Source organism: Acinonyx jubatus, chromosome C2, assembly GCF_027475565.1.
Source record: "Acinonyx jubatus isolate Ajub_Pintada_27869175 chromosome C2, VMU_Ajub_asm_v1.0, whole genome shotgun sequence".
In the NCBI taxonomy this organism is placed as follows: Eukaryota; Metazoa; Chordata; class Mammalia; order Carnivora; family Felidae; genus Acinonyx; species Acinonyx jubatus.
In genome coordinates, this window is record NC_069384.1 from 121908410 (window position 1) to 121926551 (window position 18142).

At 45.0% G+C, this 18142-nt stretch overlaps 1 protein-coding gene across 1 annotated transcript in view; it reads left to right on the forward strand.

Moving 5' to 3' along the window:
- The window catches only part of RBP2 (retinol binding protein 2), a 38341-nt gene extending 21574 nt beyond the window's left edge, over positions 1 to 16767 (forward strand). The window contains exons 3-5 of the mRNA XM_027061732.2: positions 7038 to 7216; positions 14830 to 14931; positions 16507 to 16767. Of these exons, the coding sequence (XP_026917533.1) occupies positions 7038 to 7216; positions 14830 to 14931; positions 16507 to 16557 (332 nt within the window). The 3' untranslated portion in view covers positions 16558 to 16767. The remainder of the gene's footprint in view (positions 1 to 7037; positions 7217 to 14829; positions 14932 to 16506) is intronic.
- The last annotated feature ends 1375 nt before the right edge of the window (positions 16768 to 18142 follow it).

Here is an 18142-nt window from a genome sequence, read left to right on the forward strand (position 1 = left end):
GAGTACTAGATTATGGGTGGGGAGGTAAACTCGTGCCGGGGGAGCAGGGAGGCATCCCAAGGTCTCCAGCCTGCCTCTGCTGGCTACAAAAGGTTTTAAACATATTTGGAGATGCCCATGAGAGAAAGGAAGAGGCAGACAGGGGGGCAGCTCACTTTCTCTCTAAATGTGTTATCTGGAGGACGAAATGGTATGAAGATGCGGAGAAGACTGCTCTTGCACCCTTCTCCCCACAGTTGCCTGAGAGGGCTGATGATCTGAGAATGAAGTCCAGGTTTGAAGCCCATCGAAGCTGCCCTTGAAATGGGTCTCAGATTTCATATGATGAATATGTGTGCATCTCTCTCTTTAATTTACAAAGAGTGCCTGCCCTTTTAGCCCGCAACTTTAGCTTTTTGCGCAAGCATATTACAAAGCATTTTAATGGTGAGTAGTATACTCATATTTCAACTTTATGGCTTGCATTGTTCAAAATGCAGTTATGGAAAGTATGCTTTAATAAAGTCACTTCAGTGTTGTTTTCTTCTGCAGGAGCTACAAGCCACATATATTATTCAGAAATAGCTTGCCTTTGGACCTTTTCCTCTGAGATAGAAATTCATTTCACCTGGCTATAAATCAGGCTCGAAGATACCTTTAATCCAGAAAAGCAGATAAAACATACTTGATAACCCTGATGTTAAAACACCATATCAGGAAAATAATTTTCTCTGCAAAGTACAAAGAGGAAGTGTTTTTATAATCTGTGTGTGTGCGTGTGTATTCTACAGCTGCAGTTGAACCTTTCCTTTTGATTAGAAATATCACGAATCTACCAACAGAACACTTGGTTCCCTTCCCTGGGGTGGAGCAGAGGTGACATGATTAACTGGCCTGTGCAAATGCTAAAGGGTGGCCAAGAGGCCGAGTCATTTTTCAGTCTAGAGAAGCAGCAATGCTTGATTCCATTTGCATAGAGCCCCTGATAAAGATTCCCCTAGCACTGGTCAGAAAGATTGACGGGGGGTGGTGTTTCCAGGACAAACCAGTTCTGTCAGCAATAGGCATTTTTAGCTGTGATCTACCTTTCTAGGCAACCAGGGACAAGCAATAATTTTTGTTAGAGGAGCCTTAGTTGTGAACGATAAACGGACTGTATTTGTAGGCAAGCTGTCAGGAGTTCTGTCCCAGCTGGGTCACTCTGAACCCACCACGTAAATTCTCTGTGCCTTGATTTCCACATCCTCTCTGAGGAACACTGCTGTTCTAAATTTCTCAGTAATTCCCAATTCTTCCTTAGTCCTTTTGCCCAGAGCCTTCCCCTTTGTTTCACCTGGTTAACACCTGGTCTGTGGTTTTCTTTCTCATCTCCTAACTACGGCTCCAACACCAGGGTTTAGAACAGCATGGACCTCAGGAGCAAGAGCTAAAGTTGTTTCTATCCACTGGCCAAACTACACAGTGAGGAAACTGGCCCATGTAGACAAATGTTTGGCCAAGCTGGCTAGAATTCCTATGTGACAAGCCAGGCCTATGCTAGTGAGAGAGTAGATAAGCCACCATTCTGACTGTTCCTTCAGAGTCCAGAGCCCTTGGACCATGGAGCAGAGATGCAGAAACATGAACCAAATATTTCGCCCTGGACTGAATGCTGATCTGGCCACTGTTTCACCTAAACAGGAAAGGTTGAGGGGTAGAGGCCAATGCATCTATTACTACTCATTACTACTCTGTAAAGCATTTTACCATCATTTTAACAGAAACCTTACATAAATAACCCTACGAGATGAGCATTCTTTCCCCATTTTACTGTGAGAAAACTTAGGCTCAGAAAGGCAAAGTGACTTCATTGAGGTCACATAGCTGGGAAATCTGGACCAGGATTTATACCTGGATTTGACCCTCACTCTTTTATACCAGTAGTTCTGAACTTTAGCAGGCACAGAATCACTTGGAAGTCTTGTAAAAACAAGCAGGGCCCAATCCCCAGGTCTAGTGCAAGCCCTAGAATTTACATTTGTAAGAGGTTCCCAGGTGCTGTGAAGCTGCTGGCCCAGGGACCTCACTGTGAGAACCACTGTCCCAAACTAGGGTGCCTATTAACCAATCCAGAAGTGTTTCTGGTGCACCTACTCTGTGTCCGATCCTGGGGACACAGAGCAAGTAGATAGCATTGTCCTTATCCTCATAGAGGTAAGACTTCAGAGGAAAGAACCATCACCCCCGTGAAAAAGTCAGAGGAAACTATCAGGTAGTGCCTCCTGGGGGTAAAGCTCTGTGGCCTGAAGAGCAGATGAGGAAGGAGGCAGGAAAGAGCAGAACAGCAGTAGAGAAGGCAAGGCTGGGGCTGGGTCTTAGGAGATTTGGAGAGCTGGGAGGAGAGGGGCAGAGATTTAGGGGGCGAACGCACCGGGCATATCTAGAAAAATGCTAAGGACTCTGAGCACACCAGCCTCTGAGATCAAGGGGCTTCATAATGATGATTACAATGATGGCAACAGCTACCAGTTACGGGGCCATAACCACAAGGCACCAGCCACTGAGCAGAACTCTTCACAAACACCATCGAAGTTAATCCTCAAAGCAACATGATGCAGTTAATAATAACTCCACTTATGGCCACTACTCTCTGCTGCTTCTAGATCTGGACCCGAGGGTCCAGCAATGGCACTGAAGCTGGACACACAGGTGTCACCTGACTCGCTAGACTGTTTCTGGGATAGAAGGAGAGAAGCAGGAGTTGGAGTGTGACATGTTAGCCCTCTGCCTACCACAACCATGTGTTTATACTGACCAGATATGGAAGATTCTTCAGTGGCTTTTAGCAATTTTAAGGAAAGATTAATTTGTAAGACAGAAATACTTGAACACTTGGTCCTGTTTAGTCTTTTCTCAACAGGCCAGCAGTTGCCTTGAAGGGTGAAAATTAAACAGGAAATAGCTCCATAATTGCAGGGCCCAGGTGACTGAGATAATGCCTCAGATTGGGGGGTTGTTAGCGCTTTCTGTATTATGTTCTGCGGAGCACCAGACCGGCTGGGTGAGATGTCCCACCACAGCACAGGGCTACGACCACATAAGACTGGGAAAGTCTGCATCCTATCTCCCCACTGTTGGAGTTGCAAAGTATCTCTCATAGAATGAAGACTCTGTGAAGTTCTTCAGTGTAGAAACCAGCTTCTCTTGCTTTTACTTCCTCATTTCCCGAACTTAGTAGCTCACGGGCCACATTTTTTTGACGACCAAATGACCTATGAAGCAAACACAGTGGGATGCCCCGGGATCTGTGAATGCTGGCGAAGAGGCCTAGAGGTGTTCACAGCACAAAGAGCAGAGGAGAGAGCCTTTATCTCTTTCCACATCCTGTTGCCTCATTCCAGTCTGTGTGGCTTGGACGTCCCCAGGTACAATTCCATAAGCCATGAAGCTGAAGCTAAATGAGGTATCAGAGAATGGCCAGGGGCTGGAGTGTGAATGACCCACCTCAAATTTCTTATAGAACCCTGGGCACAGAAAACCATTGCTATGTGGTGAAGATAATACATTAGAGCTCTGGAAAACATAAACTGCCCCAAACAGGGAGGTCTCATCTAGCTGGACCCAGAAGTCCTTGTGCCTCCAGGGGAAGTATAAAGAAGGGTCAGTCAGAAGTTACTGGTATTTGGGCAGCCACAGAAAGTGCACAATCTAGGATGGTCTGACCTGACAAGATGGGCCAGCCCACAGCTTTCAGGCTTGTAGAGCACTGTGCTGACCCTGGAGACAGGCCATTCTGAGTTCAAATTCCACCTGTATTGCTTCCTCACTATATAACCCAGGGAAAGTGACACAGCCTCTCTGAGTCAGTTTCCTCATTGGTAAAATGGAGATAATATGGTACTTATCTCCTGAGTTTGTTGGGTGAGGTTTCCCAAGGGAGGTTCCACCCTGGGGCACCATTCCTGGTCGGTTTCAAGGCATGTCTTAGTTACCGCCCCAAGTATTACCATGGGTCCACACAGTGTAGCCCCCAGATCCTCTTACCTAAAATTTGGCTCCTATGTTCCCCAAAAGATTAATCCCCTGTCCCACTTTTTGGATCTCACCTTGACTCCAAAGCTGAAAACCACTGTTTTCTCCTCCCAACCTGATACCTCCACACATATCCATCCAATTATCAAATCCTGTAATTGCTTTTTCAGCCATGTATACTTAGACAAGTCACTTAACCTCTCTCAGCCTCCATGTCATCACCTATGGCTTGAGGAGTAGGTGCTTAAGCCATGGCTTTCAAATTTCTTACACCATGGAACTCTCTCCAGACATCCCCTTATGAGGAAATCCAAGATCTAAAAAAACCCAGAGATTCTGGGTCTAAGGTAAGACCCAGAAATATGTAGTTTTTACATCTTCCCACATGATCCTGATGGGCAGCTAACTTTGGGACCCATTGGTGAATTCTTAGACATGACAGATTCTCAACCAATATTCGTGAACAATATTTGAGCAAGGCACTAGCATTCATGTACCATTTCATGCCAATCTGAACCTATTTTTTCTTTTCAACTTAGGATACAGGTATGTAACCCTTTTACTTTCTGGGCTGCCTAATGCTAGGTGAAATTCTTCTCTTTATGATAAAGGCTGTCTATACAATTTCAGTTCCAAAATCCCAGCCAGGGCCCTTCCCCATGCAGATGTGATACCGTTGTGGGTTCCCATCTGTGGTCAAACTGCTGGCCCACAGTGAAGTCCAACCAGCCAGCTTCAGTCCCTTCATGGTCCTTTAGAACCAAGGTTGTTTAGGTCCTTTAGAGTGATAGTAAGTGAAGAGATCCAGAAGGAAATGGGTCAGAAAGGAAATGGGAAGAGAGGATAAAGGACATGATGTTTGGTTACCATAGAAGCACAACAGAAAGGGTGGGGTATGGCCAGCAGAGATGTTAGTTCTCCATATTGACTGGAGCTTCCTCAACTGTTGGTAACTGCTGCTCTTTCTCACGGGCTCAATAGTATTTATCCCCCACCAGACAGCACACAGGGTCAAGTTTAATCACCCCCCTACCATAGAGATGGGACTGGGGTTCTCGGAGAAAGAACACTCAATGAATTTGAATTGTTCTTACTCTTGAGGTCAGTATCAATGTCAGAGTTTCTGAAAATTTCCAGGTAGAATTTCTGAAAAAAAAATTAAAAATTTAGATTGACATCCAAAAATATCTGGAGAATTCACAGACATAAAGAGATTCAAACATGATTGGGCTAGATACTAAGAGTTTAATAATGTTTATAGCAAGTCCCAGAATTATCCTTTGTTTCTAAATCTATTCTACAGGACAGTGACATTTTATACAAAATCAGAGGTTGGCGAGAAAGTTGGTTCTGCACCTAGCTTCATACTATAAAATTCAAGGCTTAGTAAATGAAACACCCCACTGAGGGGCACACTCCCTTTTACTTACTAATAGTCTCTAAGAAATGAATATGTTTTCCTTCAAAATATTTTTTAATAACTTCACTCCTGTTTTAAAATGAAGATATAGTTAAAGATAACTGGAAGGCTCTCTGGAGAAACTTAATATTCAAATATCCATTGCCATTGTTTTCAATCAAAAATATATGTGAAAACAAAGACTGCATATGTACCAATTGTCAATCTGTCATAGGAATACTACTCAAAGTGTGGCCAATGACCAATAATAATGAACATCACCTTGGAGTTTATCCGAAACGCAAACTCATGGCTTGCCCTGAGACCTAACAGAGTCGGAACATATGGGACCAGGGCCCAGTCATCTCTTTGAACAAGTTTTCGTGGAAATTCTGATGCTTACTGAACTTTAAAAATAACTGCCTTATTGTTCTTAAACATTTTACAACATATACATGTTTCAAATCATCACATTGTACAACTTAAAGTTATGCATTCTTATTTGTTCATTGTGTCTTAGTAAAGCTGGGGATAAAAAGAACTGCTATAGAATTTGATGGGGAAAAAATCAAGGCAGAGAAAACATGTAAATGGAGTAAATGAGGCAAAATCTTAATTATTGAATCTGGATAGTGGTTGCGTGTAGTTCTTTGTATTCTCCTCTCTGTTTTGTTTTAAACTTTTTGCAATAAAAAATATAAACAACTATTCATCTTTTCCTTAAAAATAACCAAAGAAACCTCTGAACAACTATTTATTGTCTGGAATATGCTTAAAGTTGTCCTGGAGGCTCATGACTGAGGCAGAACAGCCTAGCTAAGTACATCCTCAATCTGCTTTAAAAATGAAAGTTTGCTGGGGTGCCTGGGTGGCTCAGTCAGTAGAGCATCTGACTTCAGCTCAGGTCATGATCTCACAGTTCATGAGTTCGAACCCCGTGTTGGGCTCTGTGCTGACAGCTTGGAGCCTGGAGCCTGCTTCAGATTCTGTGTCTCCCTTTCTTTCTGCCCCTTCTCTGCTTGTTCTCTCTCTCTCTCTCTCTCTCTCTCTCTCTCTCTCTCTCTCTCTCTTTCTCTCTCTCAAAAATAAATAAACATTAAAAAAAATTTTTTTAATGAAAGTTTGCATGTATCCTTACCTGCCATGGCTATTAACAAAAGGTCCATTTTTACCCATGATCTAGACTGGTTATTTTTAAGTGGTCCTTTTTCTTTTAAACCATGAAGTCTTTTGCTCAGCAAGCTCTTAGGAGGAAACCCAAAATGTCAGATAGATAGAATGGAGCTTCTAGGTGGAGCGGTGTGTGTGTGTGTGCGTGTGTGTGTGTGTGCATGCACATGCATGTGTATGTGTGCATGTGTATGAATGCACATACACACTGGGAGTTGCAGCTCAGAGGTAAGCCCTACCTGCTACCTCTCCCTCCTATTAGGGCTCCTGAAGAGGCACTGAGAGACCCTAGGTTTCCAGACAATTGACTGAGATGCCCAAACTGGCCGTGTGTAAGACAACTCTTCTTTTCCATTTGAGCAAAGAAATGTGGCCTGCCCATGATCTGTGCCTCTGGTCCTAAATGTTTGGCCTTGTTAAAGAAATGAATGAGTCTGGCTGAGCACATCATAACCTCCACAACTCCCTTTGCCAACAGATATTGATTTTGCCACCCGCAAGATCGCAGTACGTCTGACTCAGACAAAGATCATTGATCAAAACGGCGATAACTTCAAGACAAAAACCAACAGCACGTTCCGCAACTATGACCTGGATTTCACCGTTGGAGTGGAGTTTGAGGAACACACAAAGGGCCTGGACAATCGGACTGTTAAGGTGAGGACCTGGCCTGGCAGTTTCTACTCATATACTCTGTGTGCAGGAGCTGGCTATCTGCCTTCACAATGAAAATATGACAGAAACAACCTGGGAGGGATCAGGAGAGGGGACCAGAGTGGACTTAATGATGCTGGCAATTAGCAATTATTGGAAGTTCAGCAGGAAGAGGCAAGCTGCCTTCTACACTAAGTTTATAATGAAAGGAGAGATGAAAAGACTGCCGACCTCTCTAGGATCTGGGTTAGGAGGCCAGCTCCTATGCCGACATGGGTCTGGCCAAGAAGGTGGAATATTGTAGGGAGTGACAGTGATTTCACAAGCTGGGTAGCACAGCTTCATTCCAGGGGCAACCCTACTCAGCACCAGCCAAGCATTGCCATGGAGCCCTGGGGTCTTATGTTGCTAGATTTCATTTTTCTTTTCAAGAGATGCTGAGAATTCATGTTTTTATATGAAATACCTCAATATTGGAGGATCCCAACTGATGTAAATTTTTTTTTAAGAAAAATAAAGTGCCGGGGCACCTGGGTGGCTCAGTCAGTTAGGCATCTGACTTTGGCTCATGTCATGATCTCACAGTTCATGAGTTCGAGCCCCACATCGGGCTCTGGGCTGACAGCTCAGAGCCTGGAGCCTGCTTCAGAGTCTGTGTCTCCCTCTCTCTCTGCCCTACCCCTGCTTGCTCTCTGTCTCTCAAAACTGAATAAAGTTTAAAAAAAATTTCAAAAAGAGAAAAAGAAAAAGAAAGTGCTAATCAAAAAAGGTCAGTAGACTAAATGAAGTCAGGGTTTCCCCAGTCCTGGTATTTGGAGGAATCTTCTGTCTCAGCATCACCTTAACTCACAGGACATCACTGAGGAAAGCCTCCATTTATTAGAAGGCCAGACTTCCAGCCACTAGAACTGCTTGGGTATAGGTAGGACCTTGGTAGTGAGCAGACAACTCTGAGTGCGTAAGTCGAGAGTTATCTCAAAGCCTGAGAACCGTACTCTGCAGAGGAGATAGGTCCTGGCCCAGAAGAGCTTTTTGTAAATAAGGTAGAGAAGGATAGCAACAAGGGGAAGTGGGGAGGAAGGGGGGGAAGGCGAGGTAACAGCAGGCCCCCCTCTCCTCTTGCAACCCCATGTGGAATCATAACGCAGTTTGCGATCTCCACGGTGCCCACACTCATAGTAAGTGCACCTGCCTTTGGTTATCCAAATCCAATTACACCTGGTCAGTCCCCACAAGTAGGAGTGGGGAGAAATGCATCTCAGTCATATTTAAGGATTCCCCCATTCCAATCTTAGCATCGTGCAAGAACCTCATGGATGATACAGTCCAGGAAACTTCCGGGGATATCATTTAGCATGGTTGCCACAGACCACTCACTGTCCAGGCCCATGCAGTTTATACCATGGTGGGCAGCTTAAATATTTATAACACCCACTCCCCCCATGCCAATGTAGACACCAGGACCTCTGCCCTGGCTCCCAAAGTGAGGGCGGGCAGGGCTGAGTATTGTGTCCACCGGTATTTGTTCCCTCAACCCCCAGCAGTGGGCCATCCCCTTAGAGTGTCTCAGGAAAGCAGAATCCTCCACCCTGCCCTTCCCCTTTCACCGTAAGCCCCACTCTCTACAGAGTCCCACTTTTCTCTGGTGCGTCCAGGAGTGCCTTCAAAGTCACAGGTCTCAATCCTCCCCCAAAGCCAGGGACATGAGGTCTGGCTGCTCTCCTGGGTGGGGAGAAAAAGCTGTCATCATTCTTTGGTGATGAGTCTGAAGCCAAGAGAGCAGGACACATTTTATTTCTCAATCAAGTTGTCCTGCAGCATTGATAATCTCAGCCATCACGTCAAGGTTGAATTATATTTAGTGCTCCGTGCTAAAGAAAAGTGGGAAATGAAAAGCACTTTGGAAATGCTTCCATCAGAGCAATCTTGGCATAAGAGCCTGAGCTTCCGGGCTCTGGAACAGCCCCTTGTAGAATCCCTCCCCGAGGGGTTGATGGATCGACAAGCCTTCTCTGAACTGTGTGGCTAGAAGGCCAATTCCTCAGACACCAGAACCGAAAGGAAATTTGTGGTCTGGATTTTTGCATCACTCTGCTGTTCCAGCCTGATCTGTTCACAACGATTCATTTTCCCTCACCTTTCCATTCTGGGTTTGGGCTATTGAAAAGCAGCCCTGTTATCTCTGACTGGCTTTTCCATCACCTTTGATAGTCGAGAACTCACTCTTCCTGAAATCAGTCACATACGTGCAACCTTCCTGACCCTTAAAGCATTCCGTCTCTTAACACCTGTTCTTCTTGTGCCTCTTCTTCTTCCATTCTCGTCCCTCTGGGCTCCCTCTGGGAGCCCCATGTGTTCCCCAGGATCAGGTCTTAGCCCTGCATGGAGAGAGAATCCCCCTTCCCACTTTTTGTCTCTATTCTGCCCAAAACAAAAAGTTTGGGCTTACACACCACACACACACACACACACACACACACACACACTCAGAGGAGACTGGTGGGGGCTGAGAAGTGCCCAGGACAGAATGTGCCCAGTCTCCTCCAGCAAAGGACTGTTCCCATGAGAATTGCACAGAGAGCAGATGCCCTTGGAACTACCTACTCACTGTAACTTGACTGGATTCCTTCAGCTGGAAAGGGACTACAGGGAGCAAGTGAGTCTACCTCTCTGCTGAATTTCTGTCTTCCACAGGTGGTGGCATGTGTGAGTGCACACAAAGCTGTGTGTCTATGTGCATGTGTGCACATGTGCATGTATGTGCCCCAGTATGCACGGGTGCATATATGTATATGTGTGCATGTGTATGAGTGTGTGTGTGTGTGTCTGTGTGTGTGCATGTATCTGTGTGTTTATATGTTGCTGTAGCACTCATGCTCTTATGCTCCAGGGCTCTACTTCTCAACAACTTGGTCACCCTCAGGAACCCCTCTGAGAATCTCCCCATTGGGCAGTTTGGGGGAGAGATGTGTGTAGGGTGGGGTTGTAGCAGAGGCACAATAGAGCCCTAAAGTGCCCAGGTCTATGCCAGAACAGGAACAGTGATACCACTTTGATCATGGGGTCGAATCTTTGAGGGACCCAGGGATCATCTTCTTCCTTCCTATGGGTCACATGGGTCATTTCCTATTCTGATTTGTTTCTAAGAGAATTTAAAGCACCTTTCAAAAAGGTGCAAACAAGCAAACAAGCTTGCAAACAAGCAAAAAAAAAAAAAAATACACAAGCTGCCCAGAATAAAAGTACATTAAAAAGAAGTAATTAATAATCTTACAATGGAATAGCATATGGGCATAGAAAGGAATAAAGTACTGATACCTGCTGCAACCTGGATGAACTTGGAAAACATTCTGCCAAGTGAGAGAAGTCAGACACAGAAGGCCACTTGTCGTATGACTTACATAAAATGTCCATGATAGGCAAACCTATAGGCACAGAAAGTGGTTGCCAGGGGCAGAGGGAGTGGGTAGCAGTGACTAATTCGTGCAGGACTTCTTTGGAGAACAATGAGAATATTCTGGATTTAGATAGTGGTGATGGTTTTACAACCCTGTGAATATACTAAAAATGACTGAATTATATACTTTAAAAGGGAGGGTAAATTGTATGGGAATTATATCTCAATTAAAAACAATAAGTAATTGGAGGCAGACAGTAAGGGCAGGGGAACGCAGACACAGATGATGGCAGTTAGAACAAATAATGCCATTGTGATTATTATGCGCTAGAGCCCAGGGGAAACACAGGAGGTCCCCACTTCAGGGATCGCCGGAGGGGACAGTGGGCACTGCCAGAATAACTCTTCCATGAGGGCAGGTGCACTGGGAGAGTTTAAACCTGTTAATAGTGCCCTTTAATGCTCTTAAAGAGCTGTTATTTTCCTTTAAAAAAAAAAACTTCCTTGGGGACTGATTCAAATTTACAGAAAAGTTGCACGAAAGTAACAAAGAACATCTGTATACCCTCTGCTGAGAGTTACCTAACTGTTAACATTTTTGCCCCATTTGCTTTATCTTTTGTACATGTTCTCTTGCCATTATATAAATATATTTTTCTGAACAGTCTGATATGTTACCCCTAAATAATTGAGTGTTTCCTATGAGTTGGGATATTCTTTTATGTAATCACAGTATAGTTGTCAACTTCTGCAAATTTAACATTGATACAGGACCATATCTAATTTCCCATACAGGGCTGTTTTTTATGATGTTAACTTTGAACACTGAGACAGGGGAAATTGCAGTGTGGGCCCAGTTTCCTTAATTCACTGCAAACACATCTTCTTCACCCTCTAGCTCACAAGCAATGATTTTCCTGACTAGTATCCATTTCCTCAGCCTCAAGATCTTTTAAGACAGTTGGGCATCTTTTAAAACCTCCTCTGATGTGGGGATGAGGGACACCAGCTAAAAGCAAGTTGAAGTGTGGAATTTTAGTTCATTTAACCATTCTCTCCTCTCTTCTTGTCGTCTGTTTCATGTAGGAAACATGTAGGTGTTGCCATTAATCGTAGATATCGCCATTGGTAATGGATTTACTTAGGGTCAGAGTAACTGTTAATCTTGCTGCCTACTAAGATTTATCAACAGAAAATATTAGGACAGGCCCTCATGCACCAACATTTTTCTTTTTTTTTCCTTCTATGTGTTTGCCAAGCGCCTACTACATTCCAGGCCTGGGTCATTGCATTGACACCTTTTTGCCCTGAAAGATCTCACAGCCTCCTGAGGAGGCAGACAAGTAGATGGACAGTTACCATCCAGTGTCCATATTGATGGTCCCATGGGTGCACTCCCGGGGTACCAGAGAAACCAAGGCAAGGAGGTCATTGCCAAGAACCATCATCAATGAAGAGTACATACGCTCATTTATTCCCCCACGTGGATTTACCTCAAGATTCCGTTTTGACAAAATTATTCAATCACAGATTCATTTAACACTGCTTACCAGGCACCTTCTCTGGCTGGTGACTGTGCCGAGTCTGGGGTTGCAGAACTGAGCAGCTGGCATAGCCTATTCCTTCATGGAGCTTATTGTCAATTGGGAGCAACAGATACTTGTTCAATGAGCATGTATTAGGTGTCCATTAGGTGTAAGGCAATGTGGGATGGGGGAGGCAGGGGTTAGAAGACAAGGTCTTTGCCCAAATAGAAGACATTTTGAGTCATTTCTCATCCTTTTGGGAGGGAACTTAGTTGCAAGACTGATGATGAGCAACAACAAATGAGTATCTCCTTCTCATCTACTTGGGAGAGAATTCTGGAATATTCCAGACAACATCTCCCTCCCAGAAGGGCAAAGGGAACACCCTGTGAATTAAGCTTCTCCAAGACATTCAAAGATGTGAGGCTTAGGATGGCCCCAAAGGAGGAGATATTTTCTTTAGAAAACATAGGCAATTTTATCATTACATTAATTTAGGGAATATTAATACATGCAGATGGTTTTTTAAAAAGTAAAAAGTGAAATTTCCTTCCCATCCTGGCCCCCAGCCTCTCAGTTCCTTCCCGGGGACAAATACTACTAAGGGTTCTTTTACTTCCTTGAAGAGGTTGTGTGCAAACATATGCAGGCATGCACCCACCCCCTTTGTTTTATGCACGTGGCCCTGCTCTTTGCTTTCTTGACTTAACTGTGCACTATGGAGACTGCCCTCCTCCATAAGTAGAGAGCTGCCTCCTCCTTTCAAGGGCTGCACAGCATGGATGAACCGCACATATTTAACCAGCCACCCACTGACAGAATTGATGAGGCTTCCAGACATTTGCTGTAACAAACAACACTGCATTGTGTTGAGGAGTAAAATGAGGAGGAATAAAATTGTACATTAAATATATAATATGGTCAAGGTCAAATATTTTAGAAATAGGTAGACTTAACAATCTGTAGAAAGAAAATCTGTACCAAAAAATAGACCTAAATGTGCAAAGGACAGTGACTAAATAAACACAGGTCAGTTTGTCACCAACTAAGCTTGTAAGATAGAAAAGTAAACGTCTGGGCCTTGGCATAATATTGCTCATAGAGGTGTACTACTGATTGTACATACTTAGAAGAAAACCAGCTGGCATCAGGGCCATCCCTGAGAAAGGACAGTACCGACACAAAACCACTGCCTGCATGGGAGTGACATCATTCTCTCAGGAGGTGCATGTGCAATCCTAATCTGAGCTCAGAGGTGGGTGGCCCTAGAGAACCACCTAGGGCTGGTACAAATCGTCCTGAGGCAGGTACCAGGAGAAATAAAGGGGAAACAGAGGGCAGAGGAGTTGGGGGTTGTAAAATTTATAAGTGTGTGCACAGGAGTTTTTTGTTTCTTTTTTTCTTTTTTTTTTTTTTTTTTTTTTTGAGAGGGAGACAGAGCGTCAGCAGGGGAGGGGCAGAGAGAGAGGGAAGAGAATTCCAAGCAGACTCCACACTGTCAGCACAGAGCCCGACGCAGGGCTCGAACTCATGAACCGTGAGATCATGGCCTGATCGGAAATCAAGAGTTGGACGCTCAGCCAGTTGAGCGACCCAGGCACCCCATGCACAGGAGTTTGAGCCTCTTGGAATTCAGCAGGTCTATGGCTTCTCCAACCTACTGGTCTGCTCAGCCTGGCTGTCCAACGTGAGCTCCGAATCTCTGCTGCTGCTCCTGTTTTACTAACCAGTCTGCATTGCTTCCTGGAGGAAACCCAGGACCAGGGGAAGGTCCACCCTCCTGCTTCTGGATGATGAGGATGGCACTGAAGCCATCTGTTGTGGCCCCTGCTAGTTAGGTAGCTTCTCTCCATGTATTATTGCCCTCCAACAGGCAGTCCTCACAATGTAGCTTCTGTAGGAAAATTCCCAGAAGCAGAATTTCTAGGTCAAGGAGTATACACAATGCCATATTTCAAAAGGTAATATAAAATTGCCCTGCAAAAGGACTCATACCAATTTCTATACCCACCAGCCGTTTACGGAGGTGCCTGCTTCTCTACACTTCCTCCAACTCAGTGTGTTATCAGACCCTTTGATCTTTGACCATATGATGAATTGTATCTGAAAAAACACCAGCCTTAATTTGCATTTCTCCTATTATGAGTAGGTTTGAATATGTTTTCTTATGGGCAAAAGCCATCTGCTGGTTTGTTTTTTTCTCCTTGTAAGCTGTTGGCTGCATCCTTTTTAAAATTTCCTATTAGGTGAATGATCTTTTTCTTATTGATTTACAGGAGCCCTTTATATATAAGGAAGTCAGGTCTTTGGTATGTGTTACAGTTATTTTTCCCAGTTTGTTACTCATCTGTTGACATTACGCTATTTTCCCCTTCCACAAAGTTTACATCCTTACATAGTCAAATGCATCATCTTTTCCCCCACTGATTTGAAATGCTATCTTCACAGCATGGTAAAATGAGAGAGTAGAATTCTTTAAAAGAGAACCAGCTCCAATAAGCCGGTTTGGTGGGAATGGTGGGTATATGTGGAAAGTGAGTCTGGCAGATCTTGGCTTGGCAGAAGCTGAGGGCTCTGCCCCGTGGGCAAGCGGGAGGCTGGCTATGGCCGCGGGAAGTGCAGCTGCGGGTTTAGGCTTGCTCGGTCCCCATCAAGACCATACATTTGATTCGCCTGGGAACCTGTCATTGCAGACGCTAGTCACCTGGGAAGGCGATGTCCTGGTATGCGTGCAGAAGGGGGAGAAAGAGAACCGTGGCTGGAGGCAGTGGGTTGAGGGGGACAAGCTGCACCTGGTAAGTCCCGGGGTCTGCCCGGCTCCCTTCCACACGCTTCCACACATGACAGGTTCACCGCGCCAGGTGCTTTGACAAGAAAAACGGCCCTGCACTCCTCCCCTGAGCTCCAGCCAAATGCGTGTGGTCATATAGTCGGAAAGCCATTGCCATCGGGCTCAGGGGACTCCAGGAAGAAATCTATATCGCTGTTTCTGTGAACGGCTGCAATTAAAGTGAAAGTTCAAAATGCTGAGTTAGGAAGCCGAGATCCAGGGAGAAATGCAGGGAACCTACTAAAGACCAGCTGAAGAGAAATGGGAGGCACAGAATTAAGACGCCCCAAGGGAGGGGAAGTCCAGGCCTCACCATTATGTGAGCCAGGGAAGAAGAGTGGGGGGAGTAGGGTGAACAGGGGCAGGTGGGCTTGGGAAACCATCTCTCAGACCACAAGCATTACCCTCTCATCATCAGGTGTGCCCACCTGATCCTGAACTATTTTAGGTAAACTTGGTATTAGAACAGAGCAGTAGGAACAATTGCTGATCTCCTGAAATGAATTATGTGTCTAGATAGCTTAATTTTTCAGTCGTCAACCTTCAAGGAAATTTATGCATCCGGCATTCATGTAGGGGAAAATCTTTCACTGCTTTACACATTCAGTCACTCATTTGTCAAATGGCTCTTCATTCATTCAATCATTCATTCACCTGTGGAGTCAAGCGGGTGCCTGGCTCCAGTGTCGGTATTCAGGTCACCATGGTGCCCTTCACAGGCGGGCTCTGCCTCACCTGAGATCTTAATTTTGGAGGCAGTGTCAACTGGTGATAAATGGGAGGCATTCACCGTGTTTTCCGTTGATGGTTCTCCCTACCTGCTCTGGTTTGGATGATGGATTTTTTTAATTGTAGTACAATCCCCAATGGTCCCTGTGGCTAAGACAATGGATTCATTGTCAACTGCAATGATTTTGTGGCCGTCCCCACACTCATATCTTTCCCTCCTCCCTCAAGGAGTCATGAGGTGAGGATAAGGCCTGGGGGTGCCCTCTGTCTAGATGAAAAGCAGCATTCTTGTCTGCATAGGCAGGCCTGGGGGGAACCCTTCTGCAGCCCATGCCCTATCCTTGCCTGTGATGTTGCCAACCCACATTCTAATCCCCAGAGGCCAGAAAGCCCCCAGGATGGAGTGACACTCCACCAGCCAGCATATTCCCAGGCCCTTGCCTTCCAAATGCTTTTCCCCACTAGATCCCTTCCTTCTTTGTGGCTTCACTGCCTTTTATAAATTAGGAGATGTTGCTTTAATCACAGGAGTGGGAAAAATCCCGCCCAAGAGGGTAATTTCTTTGCATTTTTCATTTTTATAGTTGTTCAAGCTCAATTCAAGTGTCAAAATCAAATTACTGCTACCTGCAGGGCATGCCAGCTGATTGGGTCTATGAGATGCACTTTGCCCAGAATGACTAAGTGTCCTCTTTATTCCAGCTTCCCCCACCACCCCAACTCCCAGACACCAAGAGGCAGGGGCAGGGGGAGGGGCGTGCATAGGAAGGCCTGGCTTGCTAGTCACTTCACCCACTTTCTAACCTTGCAGGAGCTGACCTGCGGTGACCAGGTGTGCCATCAAGTGTTCAAGAAGAAGTAATGGCCCACGAGGGGGCCTGCTGAGCACGTGCTCCACACTTCCCACATGGGTTCTCTGTGGGCTTAGGGAAGCAGCCATGGAGACCCTCCCCTCCTAACAGAGCCCAGTAAGGCATCTGGATGGGTTTTAAAACAGAATGAGTGTGTTAACAGTTGACAAATATATACTTCCTTCGTTGAAACCTGGCATTAAATGAAAAAACAAAAATCACTCCCATACTTTGAAACCCTTTATATCTATCTCCCTTTATTTCTAGAACTCTCAGTTTTATCCACAGGCAAAAGTGTGATTGCCCACATGGTGGTTTTCTGTGTAGCTTTTGTTGTGGTAGTTGTTGTTTATTTTTTGGTTTCATTTTATTTGTTTTTTGTTCATTTGTTTGGGGGAATTACTTTACTCAGAAACATTCCCTGGCAGACATCAGCATCCCCTACTAATTCTTGAACATTGCCCTTTGTGATTCATTCCTTCAGATAGTACATTCATTTCTCCAAGATTCTCTATTTTAAGAATGCAGATGGCTTCCAGTTTGCACTTTGCCTTCAGCAACATGGGCCCAGCTACTTCTAAGGGCCTCTGCAGATCTTCAGTACCAGCTGCTCTTGGCCCAGGACAGCCCTCTGCCCTTCATCTATGGGCAAAATGGCACCCCTGCAGAGGACTTGCTAAGCACTTCCAGGAAGCCTGAGTTCAAGTTTTGCTTCTCCACTTCTTAGCTAAGTAACCATGGGAACTTCATTGACTTTTCTTTTTCTTTTCTTTTTTTTTTTGAAGTTTATATCTTTATTTTGAGAGAGAGAGAGAGAGAGAGAGAGAGAGAGAGATGGGAGGGGTAGAGAGAGAGGGAGAGAGAGAGAATCCCAAGTAGGTTTCACATTGTCAGCACGGAGCCCAATATGGGGCCCAAACTCATGAACCATAAGATTGTGACCCAAGCTGAAAACAAGAGTCAGATGCTTAACTGACTAAGCCACCAAGGAGCCCCTCATTGGCCTTTCTATCCATGTTTTTCTGTTCTATAAAATGGAGAAGACAAAATAGCATCTCCTCCATGGGGTTAATGTGAGCATTAAGCAAGCTATTGCGTACAGAGTGCTTGGAATGGAACCTGATACATGGTAAGAATGAAGTTCCTGCTAGCTCTGATCATTATTTAGAGCTACTCCCTCCACATCCCAGGGGCCCAGATGAGTGGATACTAAGTAGGGATGGCTCGGAACCCCCAAGGCCTCCTGGTACTTCCAGAATATTAGGTTTGTTACTCTGAGCTGAATTGTATTTTCCTGCTGGATGTACCAATGGAATAGTGCACCTGGAACAGCATGGTAGTCAATAGGAACAGATTTATGGTGGATCATTCATGGGGTCCTGAGAAAGCCCCATAGCTCAAAGCCATTTTTCTCCCCATTTTGTAGCAGAGCCTAGAATCCCACCATTAGGTAAACATTATCTTCGAAAAGCAGGTTTATCCCCAGAGCAGTAGCACGTGGTGTTGGCACACTCGGGTGTGACTTGAATGAACAGAACATTCATCGATCCTGAGCAGCCTAAATGGAATCAAGGCGGGAGAGAAAAGTTGTAATCT